Source organism: Ascaphus truei, chromosome 18 (assembly GCF_040206685.1).
Source record: "Ascaphus truei isolate aAscTru1 chromosome 18, aAscTru1.hap1, whole genome shotgun sequence".
Lineage (NCBI taxonomy): Eukaryota > Metazoa > Chordata > Amphibia > Anura > Ascaphidae > Ascaphus > Ascaphus truei.
In genome coordinates, this window is record NC_134500.1 from 19784289 (window position 1) to 19806575 (window position 22287).

The 22287-nt window shown below is 44.0% G+C and overlaps 1 protein-coding gene across 1 annotated transcript in view; it reads left to right on the forward strand.

The window, feature by feature from the left end:
* Positions 1–19836, forward strand: part of LIPC (lipase C, hepatic type) — a 79330-nt gene extending 59494 nt beyond the window's left edge. Inside the window, exons 6-10 of the mRNA XM_075575795.1 lie at positions 4912–5145; positions 6048–6290; positions 15921–16041; positions 18024–18242; positions 19501–19836. Of these exons, the coding sequence (XP_075431910.1) occupies positions 4912–5145; positions 6048–6290; positions 15921–16041; positions 18024–18242; positions 19501–19618 (935 nt within the window). The 3' untranslated portion in view covers positions 19619–19836. The remainder of the gene's footprint in view (positions 1–4911; positions 5146–6047; positions 6291–15920; positions 16042–18023; positions 18243–19500) is intronic.
* Positions 19837–22287: the final 2451 nt, after the last annotated feature.

Genomic DNA, 22287 nt, shown 5'->3' on the forward strand with positions numbered 1-22287 from the left:
GTCACGTGGTGTGGCTGTGAGCCAATGAGGAGGGGAGGCTTCAGGGAGCGGGGTGGAGAGGGTGGGGGGAAAGCAGCGATTTTAAATAAACTCTGCAGCACCAAGGGAGCCCCCCCTGCTCCCTCCCACAGACTCTCTCCTCTTCGCCACGGGAGGTGTGTGTGTGTGTGTGTGTGTGTGTGTGACACACACACACACACACACACACACACACACACACACACACCTGTAAGCATACTGTAGTGTGGGGCATCGCCGTTGTACACGCTGCTCATGTACTGCGGGACAATGTCAGCACCTGGGTTGAAGGCCCCCCTAGCAGTGACGGGGTTAATTCGCCTGCCGAGCTGTGTGTCAGCGATCCCCCTTCCGATTCCCCCCTGCTCCGATCCCCTGTGCTCCGATTCACCCCCCCCACGTGTGTATTTGTGAGTGCGTGTGTGTGTGTGTGTGTGTGTGTGCGTGTGTGTGTGCGTGTGTGTGTGTGGCTGAGTGCGTGAGTGCCTGTCTGTGTGTGTGAGGGGTTGAGCAGTTGAGGTGTTGAGGGGCTGAGCAGTTGAGGTGTTGAGGGGCTGAGCAGTTGAGGTGTTGAGGGGCTGAGCGGTTGAGGTGTTGAGGGGCTGAGCAGTTGATGTGTTGAGGGGCTGAGCGGTTGAGGTGTTGAGGGGCTGAGCGGTTGAGGGGCTGAGAGGTTGAGGTGTTGAGGGGCTGAGCGGTTGAGGTGTTGAGGTGTTGAGGAGCTGAACGGCTGAGGGGCGGTCCCGCCCCCTCACGTCATGGCCGCGCGCCCCCTCCCGTTAGGCCATGCCCCCCCACGCCAGAACAAATTCGCTGCAGATCGCGGTGCAGTGAATTGCAAGCGCCACCGGCAAGCAAAGCGGCCGTGCAGCGGGGCCTCAGCCTTAGCCTGGTCTGCAACCCTGCATTTCCCCCATTATCTCTTAGCATACAATGCTTCCACTGCAGCCAGGGATTCTGGGTAATTACATGCCATTGAGCACACAGTGTGTAACTTTTTGCTTCTTGTCCATTTCAACATGGACCCCTATACGCTTACAGTTTTTCAGCACAGCTTGGGTTAAAGAAGTGTATAGCCAGTAAACCTACTCAGAGACAGCTGTTTTGACCTTTTGGGTCTCATCATTTTCACATTATTACTGTACTTGGTCATTTGATGTGGAGGGGGTGTGCAGACTGACCCTCACCTCTCACCCTTGTGCCCCCTTTGTAAAGAGAAACTAAGGACAATCTGTTGCAGTTCCCTCTGTCACAGGAGTTACTGTAGAGTACCAGTCTAACTCCGTACTATACAGATCACTGCTAGTCATTGCAGTTAGCCCTTACAAGCCACTGAACCATGATATTGTGTACACTTAATGGTCCACAAGTTTGAAACAGATCTCCTTCTCATAATCGATACCCGCTGAGCCCAACAAAACCGTTCAGAAACATGTCAACTAGGAAACAATATGGAAAATAGCTGAAGCGCTCAAATGCAGGTATATCTCAAAATGATAATAAGCCAGACCACTGTACCAGGGTACTAACAATTGATATAGTACCTATTGTGTCATATAATGGGTACTATCCTCCTGAAGACAGGTGGTGTGTGGTGCAACCCACTCACCATCAGTCTCATTGACAGGTTCCCCTGAAAAATATACAAGTACTCACATCCTGGTAGGGCAGGCAGGCAGGCTGTGCAGCTACTCAATGCAATACAGGGAAAAGGGAGACCAAAAAGCGCACCAGCACAAACGGAGCAGGAAAAACCCAGGACAAAAAAATGATTAAAAGGGCACTTTGATGTGACAAAAGACCCATCCAATGCATTTCGAACGTCGCAGCGTTCTTTTTCAAGGATCTGGTTTGTGCTGGTGCGCTTTTTGGTCTCCCTTTTCCAACTAGGAAACAAATCTGAAACCCAAACAATGTTAATAATGCACATAAATAATTTCCCACAAGCATTAAATAATAACACAATGCTTCCAGTAACAGTGCTAATGGGAACATTCAATTAGAATACGTTTTGAATACTACAGAATAACAGGCATTAAATCACTTACTAGTGTTGGTTTACGGGATGTTTTTGCCAGAAGATATACGATTAATAGATGTTCTGCATTGAATATAAGTGAATGGAGATAAGGTAGGGGTTACCAACCCTGGGATAAATCTCCTCCTCGGGATCATAGAATGATATCCCATACATTTAGTAAATGCTTTGATATGTTTGTAAATTCACTATTTATTCGTATAACGTTTTATGACTTGGGCTCCCCAAAAAACACTATGTATTTTGGGATTAAGCATAAAGGGGGCAGGTTAGATAGCACTATACGAGGGTACCAATTTAATATCCAGTAGTTAGTAGCATCTGGGCTAAAGTGGTTCAGCGAGTAACAACACTGACTCTGAACCTGGTTCAATTCCTCGTGTCAGCTCCTTGCAACCTTGGACAAGTCACGTTAGCTCAAAAAATAGATTGTAAGCTCTGTAGGGCAGGAACTCCTGGCTGCAAAAATTCTATGTACAGCACTGTGTACGTTGTCAGTGCAATACAAGAGAAAACATGATCTCATACAATTTTAGGCACAAATTATTGATGGATGGAGTTGTATTACTGTCGGTTTTATTGGACATGTTAAAACTTTTCTCATTATTCATAGCACAGGATTAGTAAATGGAAACTGACGTTATTCTCCATAAATATAAAGTAAACAATCAAATGTTCTAATCGCTTCTCTCTTTTGGCAATCTGCCTTAGAGAACCACACCATGTGTGCTAAAAACAACTTCGAACTAATTGAGCACGTCTGTTTCTGCATTGTATTAATTAGTGACACTTATTTGATCGTTTTGAAAATCAAAGAGTCAGTTGCATATCTTCTACCGATGAAAGATCATGCTGAAGGATTTCAGCTATATCTATGGTGCCCAGATGTCCCGGATTTTAGGGCACTGCCCTGGTTTTCTGTTCCGTTTGCCTGACGCTCATGCACATGCGTGACTGGCAAGCTCTGACCGCACATGCGTGACTTGCAAGCTCCAATCACGCATGCGCAACTGGCAAGCTCCGACCGCGCATGAGCAACTGGCAAGCGCCGATCACGCAGGAGCGACTGGTAAGCTCCGATCGCGCATGCATATGTGCGACTGGCAAGCTCCAATCACGCATGCACAACTGGCAAGCTCCGACCGCACATGAGCAACTGGCAAGCGCCGATCACGCATGCATATGAGCGAATGGCAAGCTTCGATCACGCATGCATATGAGCGACTGGCAAGCTCCGACCGCACATGCGCGACTTGCAAGCTCCAATCACGCATGCGCAACTGGCAAGCTCCGACCGCGCATGAGCGACTGGCAAGCTCTGATCGCACATGCGCAACTGGCAAGCTCAGATTGTGCATGCGTATGAGCAACTGGCAAGCTCCGACCGCGATGCGCACACTCTGGTTGACCGCCCCTCCCCAAGTCCTTCGCTCTGCGTTTGCCTGGCCTGCTCCCTAGCTCCACCCCCTCCCACTTAGCTCCGCTTCCAGGTTCTGCCTCATGCTGCCAGACCCGTCCTGCTGTCGGCTTTAGGAACAAAGCCTTAGCCCACATTCCTGGAAATAAGACCGACCCAGGGGGGCAATTTCCCCCCTGCCCAGCCACCCTTGACTCCCGTCCTCAAGGGCCACCAACAGATCAAGTATTAGTTATATCCCTGCTTCAGCACAGGTGGCTCAATTATTCTGTCTGAGCCACTGATTGAGCCCCTGTGCGGAAGCAGGGATATCTTTAAAACTTGACCTGCTGGTGGCCCTTGAGCACTGGAGTTGACCACACCTGATCTCCAGTAACAGGACCATGGAAGGTTGTATTTGGATAACAAATTAACTGATAAAGGAGAGTCAACTCAATGCAAAAGACACTTCAATAAACGTAATTGAGACCTGTGCATAAATGCAATTAGATTGTAAGCTCTTCAGACTCCTTTTCCTAAATGTAGGGGTTCATTTCTCTTTTAAAGAATACATTTTTTTACCATCTCCAGTAACCTTGGGTGAAGTCTTTTTGATGCTGCTTAGAAGACAAAGTTACCCCCTGAATAACCTCCATATGTATTTGTGGTTGCGATGTTAGCCGAGGTTCGAAGGTAACAGCGGTGATCAATTGTCCCCCAGGATCCAACATCACATGTATCCCTTAGATTTGGAAGTGGAGTAAAGAAAGAAAAATCTCCTATTCTACCCCACTCCAATACTCCAGAGGTTACCTAGCGCTGCTTGACACTCATGAAAATAAAATGATTTATAGCCTAGCCCTGTCATTAATTCTTTGGATGTTCGGAATTGCAACTTATACATATTTTTAAACGACATGCTGAAAATAGTAAGATTAATGCAAAGTAAATTAAGATCCCAAAAGTGAATTTAGTTAAAGCAGCAATTTTCTAGACCATTTTTATTTTTACAGCATGAGAACTGGAGGGTGGTGGGAAGGGAGAAGGTCCTATGGAGCTGAAGCGTGCCTCTTTTAGCTCCAAGGACCCATGGTTCCCAAGACACTTACTCTGTATTACTTCCTGGTTTCACCAGGGGATTTAAATGGCCATCCAATAGGCAGGCACAAGCAATGACGTCATGGCATCCTATTGGCCTGCAAGACTCGAATGGCCACTGCGCTTCCCCTGGAGGGAGAAGAAATAACGGTATCTTCTCCGCCTGAAAATGGCACGCTTCATCTCGGGAGGAACCCCATGAGTTCCAACCCCGTTTATAAAAATAAATAAATTAAAAAAAATGAGCAGCCAGGATTTGCGCTTTAAATTTAATGTGAAGAATTAACATTTTGGTTCAACATGAAAGGGAAGACTGCATTTCTCAGACTGCTGCTCGATCATAAATGTATTTCCATTGTAGGACTCGACCCGGCTGGCCCGTTGTTTGAAGGGATGTCGTCAACTGATCGCTTATCACCAGATGATGCCAACTTTGTTGATGCCATTCATACATTTACTCAACAGCACATGGGATTCAGTGTTGGTATCAACCAGCCAGTTGCTCATTATGATTTCTACCCCAACGGAGGTAACTTTCAACCCGGCTGCCATATCCGCCATGTGTATGACCACATTGCACAGTTCGGAATCCTCGGTAAGAAGCCTTTTCTATGTATTTATGAAGTCTTTATTATTTAAGTGTGAAGTCTCCCTAAACTGACACTGCTTCTGCAAACCTAAATCATTAGTGCCACAAAAAGCCTTAATCAGCAAGATATGAGAAGAGGGTCGTTAAATCTGAAGCAAGAACTGCCATTAGCCATTATCACTACTGAATACATCCGATTTCCTAGCACTCAGTGTTCTAGGAAGTGTGTGTGTTGCAGCAGATTGATGTCTCCCGTTTATTCTTATTATGAGTCAGTGTGTAGTCTAGAGGTCTTCATTAAGGGACAGGCACCCAATATGTTGCTGGCATCTCTGTAATGAAGGAATCCAGCAAGTTGAGTTTGGATAAAAGTGCATCATCCATAACACAATTTTTGGTAAAATGTGTAATTCATGATATTTTTGAAAAAGGCTCAAATTAATATTTAGCAGAATGTTGGTTGTTAAATAGCCACAGATACAGCCACATAGGCACACAAGGATTTTAAACCTGCAATGAATGCACAAAAGGCAGGGGTCTAGGCAGGCAGCAGAGGTGCAAGGTCGGGGTCACAGGCAGGAGTCGGCAATAGGGAATACAGGGTCACAGAAACAAGGAAGGCACGGGCCCCAGGAACACATGGGATAGACTACCATGCTCGGACCAGGGCAGTGAGGTACTGACTGCTATTTAAAGCCCTAGAACAGGTGCAGCCAATTACCAAATCCAGGCAGAGGTCTGCCAGGATCAAAAATGATGGTAACAAGCAAGTTCCAGCAAAACCCGTGCTGTAGCCCTTTAACAGGAGCGGCTTTTACACTTTTTTTTGCATTAGCATAGCATGTATCGACAGTGCCATATGAAACCCTATTGTTATTAACATACAAGTATATTGTCCTGTCCTGCAGGCATCACACAAACGGTAAAGTGCGCTCATGAGAGGTCTGTCCACCTGTTCATCGATTCTTTACTGAATGATGACAAGCAGAGCACGGCCTACTGGTGCAATGACATTACCACCTTCGACAAGGGTGTGTGTCTGAGCTGCCGGAAGAATCGGTGCAATACCTTGGGGTACAACATCAGGAAGATGCGGCCACAGAGAGGGAAAAAGCTCTTCCTCCATACGCGGGCACACATGCCATACAAAGGTTAGTGGAATGCAGATCAGCTAAGGTCAGCAATTTGTGTTCATGTGTATTTGTATATACTGCATGTGACATGATAGGGGCAAATGTATCAAGGCAGAAGTGGTGCAATTTTGGTGCAACAACATTGCTCTAGATGTATTAAACAAAAAATCCCATTGATGTCAACGGGGTTTTTTTTTCTTTGATACATTGGGTGCAGTATTTGACCCTAGAAGTGCACCACTTCTGCACTGATACATCAGTCCCATAGCCTTCGTTGCAATATCAATATCCCATAATACACTTATGTCAAGGGATAAAGAGTATAACTTTTTTATTTCCAAACTTGCCGTTTTCCTTCCTATTATAGGAACGACCTTTGCCATACAGTATGTGTCAGCCGAGGACACTTATTACATAATTCACTAGAGCACTGTTTTCAACTAGTGTTCCTAGGAACCCTAGGTTCTGACTGAAGGGCCATAGAAAATGCAAACATGAAGCTGAAAGGAATGAAAGAATTACAGGCATACCCCGGTTTAAGGACACTCACTTTAAGTACACTCGCGAGTAAGTACATCTCGCTCAATAGGCAAACGCCAGCTCACGCATGCGCCTGTCAGCACGTCCTGAACAGCAATACTGGCTCCCTACCTGTACCGAAGCTGTGCGCAAGCGGGGAGACTATAGAGCCTGTTACACATGCGTTATTTACATCAGTTATGCACGTATATGACGATTGCAGTACAGTACATGCATCGATAAGTGGGAAAAAGGTAGTGCTTCACTTTAAGTACATTTTCGCTTTACATACATGCTCCGGTCCCATTGCGTACGTTAATGCGGGGTATGCCTGTATACTAGCATTGTTATATACAGAGAGGGCGGTTTAAAGCTAAAATGAACAGTGTTTGCCCATCACATTCATCTTAATATTAAAACATTTTCTTTCCTGATTTTGGGTGAGCAAAGTCATAGATGATGTCATCAAATGATAAGGTTCGGCGTTTGTCTCTCCCCATGCACATGATGCTTAGGGTCATAATTGAATGAAAATGTCCATATTTATAGAGAATCTTCTTTTCCCCATATCTTTATCATCCAATTTGAAACTTGAAACGCATTCATTTCTTTCTATTTTTGAGACCCCTTATCTTGTGAGGCCCTAACCTGTAGTTCAGTTCGCTTATGCGGAAGTAAGGTCAGGTTTTCAGGATATCCCTGCATCAGTCATTTTGACTGAGCCACCTGTGCTGAAGCAGGGATATCCAGAAAACCTGACCTGTTGGTGGCCCTAGAGGACTGGCGTTGACCACACCTGCTCTATTTGTATGCAGTGTAACCAAAGGATTCACCAACCTCCCATATAGGTTATTGACCCAGGATCCCCTATTAACCACCATTGACTTGAAGGGCAACTAATGCTGGATCACAATACAACAACCCCAGAAATCTGGCAAATCTGTGTTCCCCAAGGGCAGGGCTGAAAAACACTGCTTTAGTTCATATTTTCCACAAGGTTTTCAAGTATTAGACACGTTTGGGTGAATACTGTACTGTGTATACCAAGGCAAAGTGCGTATTCTTTGATGTACAATAATATACTAGTTTTGCGCACTATTGCATCACTTGACAGGAGAGGTTGAGGCCTGCTTAAACGGGTTGGATGACACAAAAACAATGGAAAAAATGACGCACATTGGTGCAGAAGTACCTAAATAATGTAGTAACACCCCCCCCTAACTAATTCTAACTCCCCAAATTTGCATGCAGGGTAAAATTGAAGCCCTGATACATTGAAATGAGAAGCACAAGATGAGAAAGCTTCTCTCTGAAACACTGTAACTCTGAAATTGCCTTGATACATACACCCCATGGAGCTAAAGCTATCTCTGCGACAGGTATATAATGTACCCTCTCTGTATACCGAGGAGGAACAGTTTTAAAAAGAATATTACAAGCTGTTTCATAAATAACAACCGTCCCTCATATTATTTATGAGCGGGAGACTTGCACTTGTTATTCACTCTCGGAAAATACTGCCTTTCTGGACATCAAAAACATCTGCCTTTATGCAGCGCGTTTCTATCTTCCTGTAAATGTCACCGATAATATTTCACATATTCAGGACGGAGGGTGGTAGCGCGCCAGCTGTCCTGCGTGTCTGGGAAAACATATTATTGGCTGAAATGTTAATATTCTAAGGGAATTTCACCATATGGCCTCAGTGAAGATAATTCAAGCGTGGTCGTTCACACAGCCAGTTTAGCAGCAAGCAGAGTCTATGACTCTTACTCAACATGCTGTGTGAAGCGGCTTCTCCGTGCCGGAGCAGATTTCAGACCCATTCACATGAAGGGAGGGGATTCTCCAGGGCAGGGAAGCTGCCTCACCGTATTTTGATTAGGAACTTAAGAGAGCTATGTTGACGTGTTTTTAACCTGTTAACGGCTGTGTGTCAGCCATGTCTTGGTCCTTCAAGAAGCGTAAATCTTGTTGCAGACAGATGGTGCTGCAATGCATTGCAATGCAGGGCTCCCTGGAACGCAAGGGGTTATATTTGAGAACGCTTCTGATTTCAATGCAAGATTTCATGCAGTGCCACTGAAACAAACGTGGACTCGTCAACTGGCTCAATAACGTTGGCCACAGCCGGAATACAGAAGATTCTAGTTTGATGAACTTGGGACCTCGTTATTGTGAGCGGAGCACCCGTACAGAGAAATGATGTGTGTGATTAAATGCAAATGCATTAATTACTAGAAAATAATACAAAGTACTGTATATGTACGGATGTAGCCAGCTTAATCTTGCTTACTGATCACATAGAACGTCGCGTTATGATGCAGAATATGACAGTTTCCATAGGATGCAATGGCAGTGATAACACCAGAATATCACAACATATCCCAACTTAACGCGACATAGGTTAAAATAACCTGGGCTACATCTGTATGGGTCAGAGGTGGCCAACTCCAGTCCGCAAGCACCACCAAAAGGTCAGGTTGTAAGGATATCCCTGCTTCAGCACAGGTGGCTCAATCAATGACTGAGCCACTGATTGAGGCACCTGTGCTAAAGCAGGGATATCCTGAAAACCTGACCTGTTGGTGGCCCTTGAGGACTGGAGTTGAGCATCCTCATCCATCAAAGAGGATTTGTTAGCGAATCCTTGTGCCCCCCGTTCACGGATCTCTTCCTGACTCCGGATTCTATCTGTGAGGCATGAATTCTTCCAAAGCATTGGCAGTTAGGGAGAAGCAGAGGTCTAGCTGTTGTTTCACAGAGTTTGAACTGGCAGAACCCAAGGTTAAATCTCTGTCTATTGTTCCTGAACTTTGTCAATTTACCTTATCTAAAGCACTCGATTTCTGTCGCAAAATATCATTGTAACTGTAAATTCAACCATAGAAACCGGTTTGTACAGTGGCTGCCCTGTACAAGAATAAACTCTACATATGAGAAGAGCATATTGAATTTACAGGTATGTTAATGCAGTTTTATTAACGGACGGGATTGGTAGAAAAGTGGCTAATCAAATGCAGCTTCTCAGAAACTGGTTGAGTGAATTTGATCCGATTGTCTGTGTTCCTATTCAGAATCCAACCCATTGCCTGAGGTATCTGGGTTATGACCTAGTTCTGGCCTCAGAAGATTGAACATATTTTAAGCCACAAGACTAGCAATTTGCCTTTCTCCCCGAGACCTTTTTCTTGCCTTTAATTATAAGGAGACGCTGATTTCCCATTGACTAATACAGTACGCCTGCTTCCAGTATAAATATGCATGCAAGGAACCGTTACCCGCATCCCAATGTGCAAAATTTGATTGTACCATTTCTTCTTTGTGAGCCAGTAGGAACATATGCAGGCTCCTAGCCAAGCCCAGGAAAGTCTCAGTAATTGCTCTGCGACACCTGAAAGCATTTCCATTTTGCATACAGACCAACATTTATAGCTGTAATTAGTCTGCCGAGAACTCTGCAAATTAAAGATCTGCTATAGAACATTTGTGTTTCCATATAAAAATATGTATTCGCTTCCAGGAGATCACACAGACAGCCACCTTGCACATAACAACCGTGTCTCAACTTAATGCAAAGGGAACATGTCCTTGTATTGTTGCAAGGCAGTGTTACTAAATGTGAAGTCCCTGTAGGGTTACCAGACGTCCCGTACATACAGGATTGTCCCTTATGTCATTGACTTGCCCCAGAAAAGTCTGTTGGGATGCATTAATGTCCCTTATTTTAGCGCCTCGATGTGAAAAGCCTGAACGTCAAATGACTCTTGAAATCAGTGATAAAAATGGAATACGTGATGTCTACTTGAGTGTAATAGTTACTTTTTCCGCTCGATGTCACCTTACTAAATAATTAAAATAAAGTTCGGACACTGACTGGTCGTCACACGATACCATAACTCCCACCCCCGTATAGGCGTTACGGTTTGTCCCAACGTTACTTGCTGGGACAGTGCGCGTCTTCCCCTTTCCTGCGAAGAGCAGACATGATAAAAATACAAAGAATATAGTGGTCAAGCAAGAGATACAATTCAGCTCAAAGTAAATCACTCACTGACATCCCACTTTCATACTGGATTTCAGTCTCCTTTATTATAAAAACGTAAACGTGGCAACCCCAAGTCCCAGTACACTGTATACTGGAGCTGCAGTAAATGCACTCAACATCGTATCATCTTCTCTGCTGAGATAACCAGATACAAAATAAGTTATGGCGAGTAAAAAAAAAAGTGACAAAAATCATCCCCTGTACTGTTGACAGCAAATAAAAATGCCACTTGTGTCTGTATGGGGGTGTAGGAAAGCTCAGAGCTCTCTCTGCATGGGAGTGGGCAGGTGTTGGTACATTTGCATGTCTCAGACAGGTCTGGAATACGGTCTCTCTCCGTTATCTCTTTGCAAACAATGTTTCCACTGCAGCCAGGGATTCTGGGTAATGACGTGCAAATGAGCAGTGTGTCACGCTTATATTTTAACATGGACCTTTTTGAAAACCAACATGAAAACTTTTTCGCTGTCGCAAAATTCGCACGTCTCTGCTCAAGAGTTTGTCCACAGATCAAACCCCCCATTGCTATCCACAAAAATGTTTGCAACGTGTGGCAATGCCTCACAACCAAACCTCTGAAATGCATGGCAATCCTCACAACCAAACCTCTGCAATGCGTGGCAATGCCTCATAACCAAACCTCTGCAATGCGTGGCAATGCCTCATAACCAAACCTCTGCAATGCATGCAATGCCTCACAACCAAACCTCTGCAATGCATGGCAATGCCTCACAACCAAACCTCTGCAATGCATGGCAATGCCTCACAACCAAACCTCTGCAATGCATGGCAAGACTCATAACCAAACCTCTGCAATGCATGCAATGCCTCACAACCAAACCTCTGCAATGCATGGCAATGCCTCATAACCAAACCTCTGCAATGCATGGCAATGCCTCATAACCAAACCTCTGCAATGCATGGCAATGCCTCACAACCAAACCTCTGCAATGCATGGCAATGCCTCACAACCAAACCTCTGCAATGCATGGCAAGCCTCATAACCAAACCTCTGCAATGCATGCAATGCCTCATAACCAAACCTCTGCAATGCATGGCAATGGCTCATAACCAAACCTCTGCAATGCATGGCAATGCCTCATAACCAAACCTCTGCAATGCCTCACAACCAAACCTCTGCAATGCATGGCAATGCCTCACAACCAAACCTCTGCAATGCATGGCAATGCCTCACAACCAAACCTCTGCAATGCATGGCAATGCCTCATAACCAAACCTCTGCAATGCATGCAATGCCTCATAACCAAACCTCTGCAATGCATGGCAATGCCTCACAACCAAACCTCTGCAATGCATGGCAATGCCTCACAACCAAACCTCTGCAATGCATGGCAATGCCTCACAACCAAATCTCTGCAATGCATGCCAAGCCTCATAACCAAACCTCTGCAATGCATGGCAATGCCTCATAACCAAACCTCTGCAATGCATGGCAATGCCTCATAACCAAACCTCTGCAATGCATGGCAATGCCTCATAACCAAAGCTCTGCAATGCATGGCAATGCCTCATAACCAAACCTCTGCAATGCATGGCAATGCCTCATAACCAAACCTCTGCAATGCATGGCAATGCCTCATAACCAAACCTCTGCAATGCATGGCAATGCCTCATAACCAAACCTCTGCAATGCATGGCAATGCCTCACAACCAAACCTCTGCAATGCATGGCAATGCCTCACAACCAAACCTCTGCAATGCATGGCAATGCCTCATAACCAAACCTCTGCAATGCATGCAATGCCTCATAACCAAACCTCTGCAATGCATGGCAATGCCTCACAACCAAACCTCTGCAATGCATGGCAATGCCTCATAACCAAACCTCTGCAATGCATGCAATGCCTCATAACCAAACCTCTGCAATGCATGGCAATGCCTCATAACCAAACCTCTGCAATGCATGGCAATGCCTCATAACCAAACCTCTGCAATGCATGGCAATGCCTCACAACCAAACCTCTGCAATGCAAGGCAATGCCTCATAATCAAACCTCTGCAATGCATGGCAAGCCTCACAACCAAACATCTGCAATGCATGGCAATGCCTCAAAACCAAACCTCTGCAATGCATGCAATGCCTCACAACCAACCCTCTGCAATGCATGGCAATGCCTCACAACCAAACCTCTGCAATGCATGGCAATGCCTCATAACCAAACCTCTGCAATGCATGCAATGCCTCATAACCAAACCTCTGCAATGCATGCAATGCCTCATAACCAAACCTCTGCAATGCATGGCAATGCCTCACAACCAAACCTCTGCAATGCATGGCAAAGCCTCACAACCAAACCTCTGCAATGCATGGCAAGCCTCCCAACCAAACCTTTGCAATGCATGGCAATGCCTCATAACCAAACCTCTGCAATGCATGGCAGTGCCTCATAACCAAACCTCTGCAATGCATGCAATGCCTCATAACCAAACCTCTGCAATGCATGGCAATGCCTCCCAACCAAACCTCTGCAATGCATGGCAAAGCCTCACAACCAAACCTCTGCAATGCATGGCAAAGCCTCCCAACCAAACCTCTGCAATGCATGGCAATGCCTCCCAACCAAACCTCTGCAATGCATGGCAATGCCTCATAACCAAACCTCTGCAATGCATGGCAATGCCTCATAACCAAACCTCTGCAATGCATGGCAAAGCCTCATAACCAAACCTCTGCAATGCATGGCAATGCCTCATAACCAAACCTCTGCAATGCATGGCAAAGCCTCACAACCAAACCTCTGCAATGCATGGCAAGCCTCCCAACCAAACCTCTGCAATGCATGGCAATGCCTCATAACCAAACCTCTGCAATGCATGGCAATGCCTCATAACCAAACCTCTGCAATGCATGGCAATGCCTCATAACCAAACCTCTGCAATGCATGGCAATGCCTCACAACCAAACCTCTGCAATGCATGGCAATGCCTCATAACCAAACCTCTGCAATGCATGGCAATGCCTCATAACCAAACCTCTGCAATGCATGGCAAGCCTCACAACCAACCCTCTGCAATGCATGGCAATGCCTCATAACCAAACCTCTGCAATGCATACAATGCCTCACAACCAACCCTCTGCAATGCATGACAATGCCTCACAACCAAACCTCTGCAATGCATGGCAATGCCTCATAACCAAACCTCTGCAATGCATGCAATGCCTCATAACCAAACCTCTGCAATGCGTGGCAAGCCTCCATGGCAGCAAAATGGTTAAGACAACAAGTAAAATAATGCAATTTTTTTTATTATTATTATTATTATTATTATTATTAATGTAAACAATTGTGACGGCTTCTTTTACATTGAATACTTACATAAACCCGCTTAGCATTTAAAGTTCTTGAATCAAACACAGTAGGTTGTTTTTACACTGTGGCCCAGATTTACTAAACAGTGCTATTCCATAAGACAGGGGTGCGCAAACGATCCCCAGCTGCGCTCCCCTGCCTGCCCTCCCCCCCACCTTACCTTATATTCGTGGGAAGACGCCGCATTGCTATGGCGACGCGTCGCGAAGACAAGGTAAGGCACGTTGCAGAGGCCTCACGTGATCCCCCGGCATTCATTTAAATGCTTTGGGGGAAGAGCGCGGGGCCCCTGCAATCGCCGTGCCCCCTGAAAAATCTGGCGCCCCCCCCCAGTTTGCACATCCTTGCCATGAGACACCTACTGTAGCAGCACTGGAAGATAGCGTTACGGGCAAGGGGTCTTCCAGCACAGCAATTGCACCACTTGGTATATATGGGCCTGGACGTTCTGTTCTTTTAATGTTTAACCTTTGACAAAGTTACCGCCACATCAAGGCATTTTCCCAATACTATTTAGCAAGCAGAAACTGATCCATGACCTCAGAAATATTTAGGTTATAGGTCAAATAAACTGGGACCTGAAAGTTTAGGTTGGATTTGAGCTGGGGTCAGACACACGTTTCACAATGTCTGCAAAAGTTAGGTTTTTTTGCAATAAGGTATCTGTGTCAGTGACTCTTTAACCATTTTACCAAGCTTGAGAAAAAAAAAAAAAAACAGAGACTGGTAACATTGTGAAAGTTCTTCCTTGCAGCTTGGATTTTGACACAGGAGTTCTGTATATAAAGAGGAATGTTGTGCTTGCAGGGGCGAATATTTCTCTATCACTGAAAATGAACATACAGTGTGTTAATCAGCGGTCGAAGCATGATGATACTGGGAGAAGTGCATCAACACTGCTTTTTATGCATGAACCCAGAGAACCAGTACTTTTTATTTATAAACCCAGATAACACCATTTTTTTTATTTACACACTTGCTGTTCTGCTTTCTTACCCACTTATTTTAGAAAACCTCTCCCCTTAAAGCTGCAGTTCATTCTTTTTTTTTTTTTTTTAATTAATTTTTTTACTTCAATAGTTTCATGTGGGCAATCTCTAATTACCTAAAGAACTGTATAGCTGCAGGTCAATTCGTTCTCCATGTATTGATAGGCGAAATTTGGTGACATAATTAAAGCTGGCATATGTTTTTATTTGCTTCTGTTAGTCAGTGGAAGCTCATGAATATTCATGAGCACTCCTGCACTGACATGTGCTAGAGGGAGGGCAGGGCTGACAAAGGGGTGTGCCAGAGCTTGTGACAGGACATGAAGGGGCAGTGCCTTAGCAAATGGCTGTTAAAATAGAATACAAGAAAATTGGTCTTTCAAAGTTGTTTTTTTTAAAACAGAAAATGCTAAAAGTATTTTTTTTTACTACAGAACTGATTTATTAAAAAAAACACACATGCAGGATATTTACTTAACTGCAGCTTTAATGTTCAAATAGCATAAACAATTAAGAAATCTTTCTAAAATATATATTGCCCATATAACATACAATATTGTGATTCTCAGATGATTAAAAAAAAATGTTATAAAGCAACTGATTGGCTTTAATTATAATTATGCAGAATAGGTCTTTCTAAATGTTCATAGCCTAACACAGCTACTTGGGTAAAACAGCAGAATTACTGTAGCCAAGACTTTCAAAGCATTACGGTGACCGAAATATTGATTGTGTGTGACTACAATTGCTCTTGTTGCAGTTTACCATTACCAATTCAAGATTCATTTCATTAATCAAATTGAAGAGAAGCAGCTGGAACCAACACTCACAGTGTCCCTGACAGGAACAAAAGAAGATGCAGAAAATGTACCCATTACACTGTGAGTATTCAGGGCTCCAATTTCTTTCTGAAATCTGAAGCGACTCCATCAGGCTGCAATAGAGACCAGGATCCTGTGGCACGCACAGGTCAAATAGACATTTAAAGTATATATATATATATTTTTTAATGATGTAGACATAAGGCACCACGTTTTGGGAAAATCCCTTCTTCCGGTACGAACACGACCAGGAGAGCTTACAATCCAAGTTATGTTGGGAGGGTTGCAGACACACTGGGAATAAAAAGTGCATTATTAGAAGTGGAGACAGGGGATGTTAGGTGCATCTGGAGTTCGTAGCAGGGCGTAAAATGCTCCATGAGCTGCTTCGTTTAAGTAGTAGAACATAACACAAGAATCCGCTCTAGAGGAGATACAATGTAGTTGTTGAATTGCTTAGGTATAGGAAAATGAAATACAACAGTGACCTAGGAAACCACAGTGCACCTTGTGGTATATATTGCAGTACAAACAGAGATGTAAAGGATTCCATCAATTGGCAACATAGGGTCGTCCACAACAGGTGTTGGTGCTAACTTCAGGGAGGCGTTTCAAACCCTCCTGTAATCCAAAGGATATTAGGGAGAAGGGAGCAGAAGAGCACACAAGTACCTGAGCATGTAAAAGCTTTTAATAATAATAGAATATATTTTTACTGTATGTATAGTAAACTGGAATTGTGGTTGCAATTACCAGAAGATTTCTTCTAAACAGCATCTATAGATGATCTGACTTACCCCAGCGGGAGGGACCTCTGCTTGTTCACTGGGTTACGCGGTGTTCCGCTCCACGCGTTCCGTTTTCCCCTAAAGTGATCGGCGTTGCCGGCGTCCGTTGCCCCAGTGATTTCGGAGTGGCGTTACTTTCGGAGTAGAGTAGGATCTCAGAGATGCTGCAAGGCGGCCAGTGGGGGAAATCCTCACCACGGTGAAAAAGAAGAACAGGATAATGTCCAGCTCTTTTAAAATGGTGTTAAAAAAAACAAACATGATTTCCTTCATCTCTAGCGTTGGAGGTTACAATGGTAACCTTTAGACTGCACTGGGGAGAGCTCCATTTTAACCTCGTAGACACTTAATATTTTAAGCACATAACCGCTGTATGGAGCTCTAAATCAAAAACAGCGTTGGAAAGGGCAAGAAGAGATCTCTTAAAGCAATACTACCGCCTTTTTTCCCCCTCTTTTTATAGGTAAAGCATGTAACAAATGTATAATTCTACATTCTTACCTAAGCTGGCAATCGTTTGGTGCTCCGGTTATAAATCTGTAAAAATACTGATTGTGTACCTAACATAATGGCTGCCTTTCAATTTCAATCAATCCTTCAGTTACTGTAACTCAGCAGCTACAATATATCCGTATATTACCAAGGTAACATTGTCTATTGTTACAGTTTACTGCTCAAACTGCTGGGAACATGGGCAACAAATTATCACAAACAGGAAAGTGTTACAAAGATCTTGCACTGCTTGGGAGGTGGGCTAAAGCTTGCTATACAAATCAAAGGATGCTTTAAAATGACTTAAAAACAGCATTAAGAGTCGAATAATATACAAAATACTACAGAACGGATGAAAACCCCACAAGATTTCACATGTTTTGCGGCTTTAAAGTAAGAAAGAAATGTTGATCAGAGCAGACTGCTTCTTTAAAAGCAATGTGTTATATTAAGTATCAATTCTGTGGTTCAAGTGTGATGATACAGGGTTAAGCAACAGAGTGACAGTACTTTTTATTTTGAAACTTACTGTTTCCCATTTTATTTCTAGGAGTGCAGGCGTGAAAACTTTTAGGGGACCCACATGCGTTCTTCATAGATTAAATTGTAAAGTACACAGCAATTTACAGATCTCAGGAATAACAGATTGTAATGTAATTTATATCAAATAAACACCACTTCCTCTTTCCAGATCCCATTTTTTTTTTGTTTTTAAATCTCCGGCCACCAATCAATTTGCACATTTGCTTTCTCATCCTACAGAGCCGACGGAATAAAAGGAAACAAAACCTATTCCTTCCTCATTACCTTGGACATGGACATTGGGGATCTGATGATGATCAAGTTTAAGTGGGAAGGAATAGACGTCTGGGCGAATATCTGGGATACAGTTCAAACAATCATACCGTGGACCACAGGGGGAAATCGGCCTGGACTTATAGTGAAGACAATCCGAGTCAAGGCAGGAGAAACGCAACAGAAGTAGGTCAAAGTAGCGAAAGGAGGGTGGGTAGCTGTAGATACCAGATGAAGAACCCTGTGAGGTTTGAACGCTTGAAGCATCAACTATTGGTTCGTCCAGAAGGCCGTGATTGTAGTGCGCATGCGTGTGCCGCCGGAACAAACGAATGGAGAGCTATGAAGACGCACAGTGTGCGCGCTATCAAACGCACTTTTTTTGGAAATACATTTGGAATTGATCGTGCAGCGCGACGGCCGCGTCACGTGAGTGGTTCAGCCAATGAGGGCGAACCGCTCACGTGATGTCACGGCCATGCCTCCCCGTCACCTCCCGATGCCTCCAGCCGGTAGTGCATGTAATAATAATAATAATAATAATAGCATGTTCTTGTATAGCGCTGCTAGTTGTACGCAGCGCTTTACAGAGATATTTTGCAGGCACAGGTCCCTGCCCCGTGGAGCTTACAATCTATGTTTTTGATGCCTGAGGCACAGGGAGATAAAGTGACTTGCCCAAGGTCACAAGGAGCCAACACTGGGAATTGAACCAGGTTCCCCTGCAACAATCTCAGTGTCTTTACTCACTGAGCCACTCCTTCTCCCCATGTTTGCATGTTTCACGGTCGCGCACGTCAGCACTATAATCACGGCTTCAGAAGGCATCCTTTGTTACTTGACTACATACGTCAAATTCAGTGGTCACAGTGGCTTACAATTTGGCAATGCAAATTTTAGAAGGAAAAGTGGATCCAATCTAATTAAATGGAGTCCCCAACATATCTAGGGGTAAAATGTGGCTACGAATTGTGAAAAAGAACTGTACTCCATGAACATGTATGTACAAAAAGAATAGGATTTGAAGTCAGAATACATCCTTTTTAACAGAGCCAAAAGTTAATTACTTTACGGTACGAACAAGTCCTAAGGTTTGGCTGATTGCGCTCTGTTGCATTCAGGCATTGAACCACTGAACCATGATGGCATTATGCTACATTATAACCTACCCCATCACTTGTAGTACTGTGTTCAGTATGGGATGCTACATCTACAAAAAGTAGATGGTCCAAAGTTGATCAACCCAGTGCAGTGTGAGGCTCGCCGTTTTCAAAGCAAAGGTAATTAAGGACACCATGTGTATTCTCCTATTAACATGACACTGCTGTACAAAAGTTATTTCCCTGTGAGGTCATACAACAGGCTATTCAAAAAACCACACACACAAAAAGAGAGACATCTGATTAAATCTTATTTGAATTCTGAACTATACTTCTCTTTTCAGAATGACATTTTGCTCTCAAAATCTCGACAACGTCAAACTCCTTCAAGCCCAAGAGAAAACCTACGTGAGATGTGAGAACAGTTCAAGAAAACGAGAGAGGAAAGCACGGATGAGCTGAGCCAGGAAAAAAAAATATATGACTGCCACCGATAGCCGTAACCAAACCATAAGCAAGTGCCTACCAACAGCTCCTTTTATTCTGTTGTCTTCATAAAGACACATTTTCTGTATTCAATATATTTGTAATGACTGACCTTTTGCACAAGGTGCAACTTTGTATAGCACACTTTTAACGGCATTTGAACTCCACAAAAAAAAAACTTTATTACCTACTCACTGACCAGTGTTTCTAACAGTTATTTTGTAGCCTCACTGTAGGGTCTGGTTGCCAAATTAATTTCAGAGCGCGTCCTCCTAATGCAGGAAAAATGAAACCAGTGCAGAGTAAAGCTGAAGGTGGAATTATTAGCTACCAGACAATTGTACAACAAGCACTAAACACAAGTGTAGTTACTCGGATAAGCGGCTTCATGATAATACAAACATCTTCCATTCATATTGTGAAGAATAACTGGTGTAGACTTACTGTGCAAGGGATATTCCATTGATTCTGGAAGTTTGTTGCCGGTTGTGATACCGATATGAAGGTCTATCACAGAGTACAAAGCTATGGAAACCTACAGTATGATTATAAATAAGAGACCTGTGCTGAAGCTGGGATATCCTTAAAACCTGACTTGTTGGGGGGGGGGGGATTTCTTGGGGACTGGAGTTGAGAATCCCTGCTATAAACTAGAATATCGAGACCTCTGATGTTAGTCCCTTAAAGCAGCACACCACACTTTTGTTGTTGTTTACCTGAACCAGGGGGTCCTACAGGGCAGATCTGTGGCTCGTAGATGTCCGGGGACTCGCTGGTTCCCATTTGCCACAGTTTTTCGCCCACCAGGCAACAATACTTGCCCAATGGACACAAAATGGCAGCAGGGTTGGGTCTCGCTTGAACGGCCATAAACTACAATTATCTCAGGAAAATAGGGAGTTGCTGGAGGTCGGGGGAACCACGGATGAGCCCTGAGGGATCCTTTAGTCCCTTGTAGTGGGATTACTGTTTTATAATGTATTGTAAGCTACAAGAAATCTAAACGTACCCAGGACCAATACATGTACTAGAACTTTGTGTTACATTTGTAAGAATTCACAAACCAAAGCAGAGAGATGCAACTTACAAAAACGTGATCGGTAATTCAAAAGTTTCTCTACGATTATGGACATGCCATCTTACTTAATACTTTTTGACCATTTGTAAAATTTTTTTTCCATTCTTAGATATTTATGCTATAACTAAAATATGAATATTAGGTCGGATATGAGGCCCTTTTGGCACTCAAGGGGTTAAGAAACGTATCTGAATAAGCCATTCGAATTCATGCCGTTTAACCTCTGACCCACAGGAAGAACATCAATATCAAAGAATCCATTTCCTTTATGGGTGATGGAGAGGTATTTAATGGCATACATAAACAGAAGCTCGCACCCATAAAACCCAGAAGTGATAACCTACATAGATCACTGCTGATTGCCACATGACGCGTCCACCGTGGCTGCATTAAATGAGTCACTAATGCACTTGCAGGGTGAAGCAATTCTTCTATTTTTTTTTTCTTCACAACTCAATACACAGCGATTTCCTCCTTACCGTTCTGTGACTTAATGACTTGCGAGCAGTCTCGAGATGGGGGAGCTGTGCATTCTACAGTAATGAAGATGTCTCACACATTATTCTTTATGAGTGACGAGATACATTTGCTGCAGACAACTAAAGCGACCATGTGCTGCTCTACTGTATGCATTATTTATGTGCTGCATTACCTTCATTTGTGTTAACGAACCCATCACACACACACACACACACACACACACACACACACACACACACACACACACACACACACACACACACACACACACCACTTGTGAGCACATTCACATGTCTTAGACAGGTCTGCACCCCTGCCTTTCAACCATTATCACCTAGCATACAGTGCTCCCACTGCAGCAAGGGATTCTGGGAAATGACATGCAAATGAGCAGTTACTTTTGCCTGGAATATCCATATATACACACTATTTTTTACACATACAAGTGGGTTTATAAATAATGCATGTTTATACTGTGTATACTTTTTTTAAAGTACATTTGACGGTTTCTATCCATAATAATCTTTTTTTTTTTTTAAACAGACAAAGGGATTCTGTAGATTGTGAACAAACCCATAAGGCTGGGGCCATGGTACCGCAGATCGGGCGGACGCTGAGCTAACAGACTGTGTTCGCGTCCATGCGGCGAGCGTGCGGATGTGGGAGCGCAAGAAAATCAGTTGAAACTGATTTTAGCGTGACAGGCTGATCACGTGAGCGGTTCGCCCAATGAGGGCGAGCCAGCTCCGTGACGCCCCCCCCCCCCCACAGCCCATCGGCCATGCAAAGGGAAAGCACCAGCTTTCCCACAGCCTCCGCACGCCTCAGCGCGAGCGAAGGCACCATGGCCCGGGCCTAAGAAGTGAAGTTCTTCAAAGTCACACTAGCAGAAACATACGTGGGAAGCTTGATAATCTTTCCAAACAGCGTTGGCGATCTTAAGATCTAATTTATTACAGTAGATGGCAATACAATCTATAGAGAGCGATAGAGACGAGAGCGATACAGACGAAGAGCGCGATAAAGATGAAAGAGAGAGCGATAGAGATGAGAGAGAGCGATAGAGATGAGAGAGAGCGATAGAGAT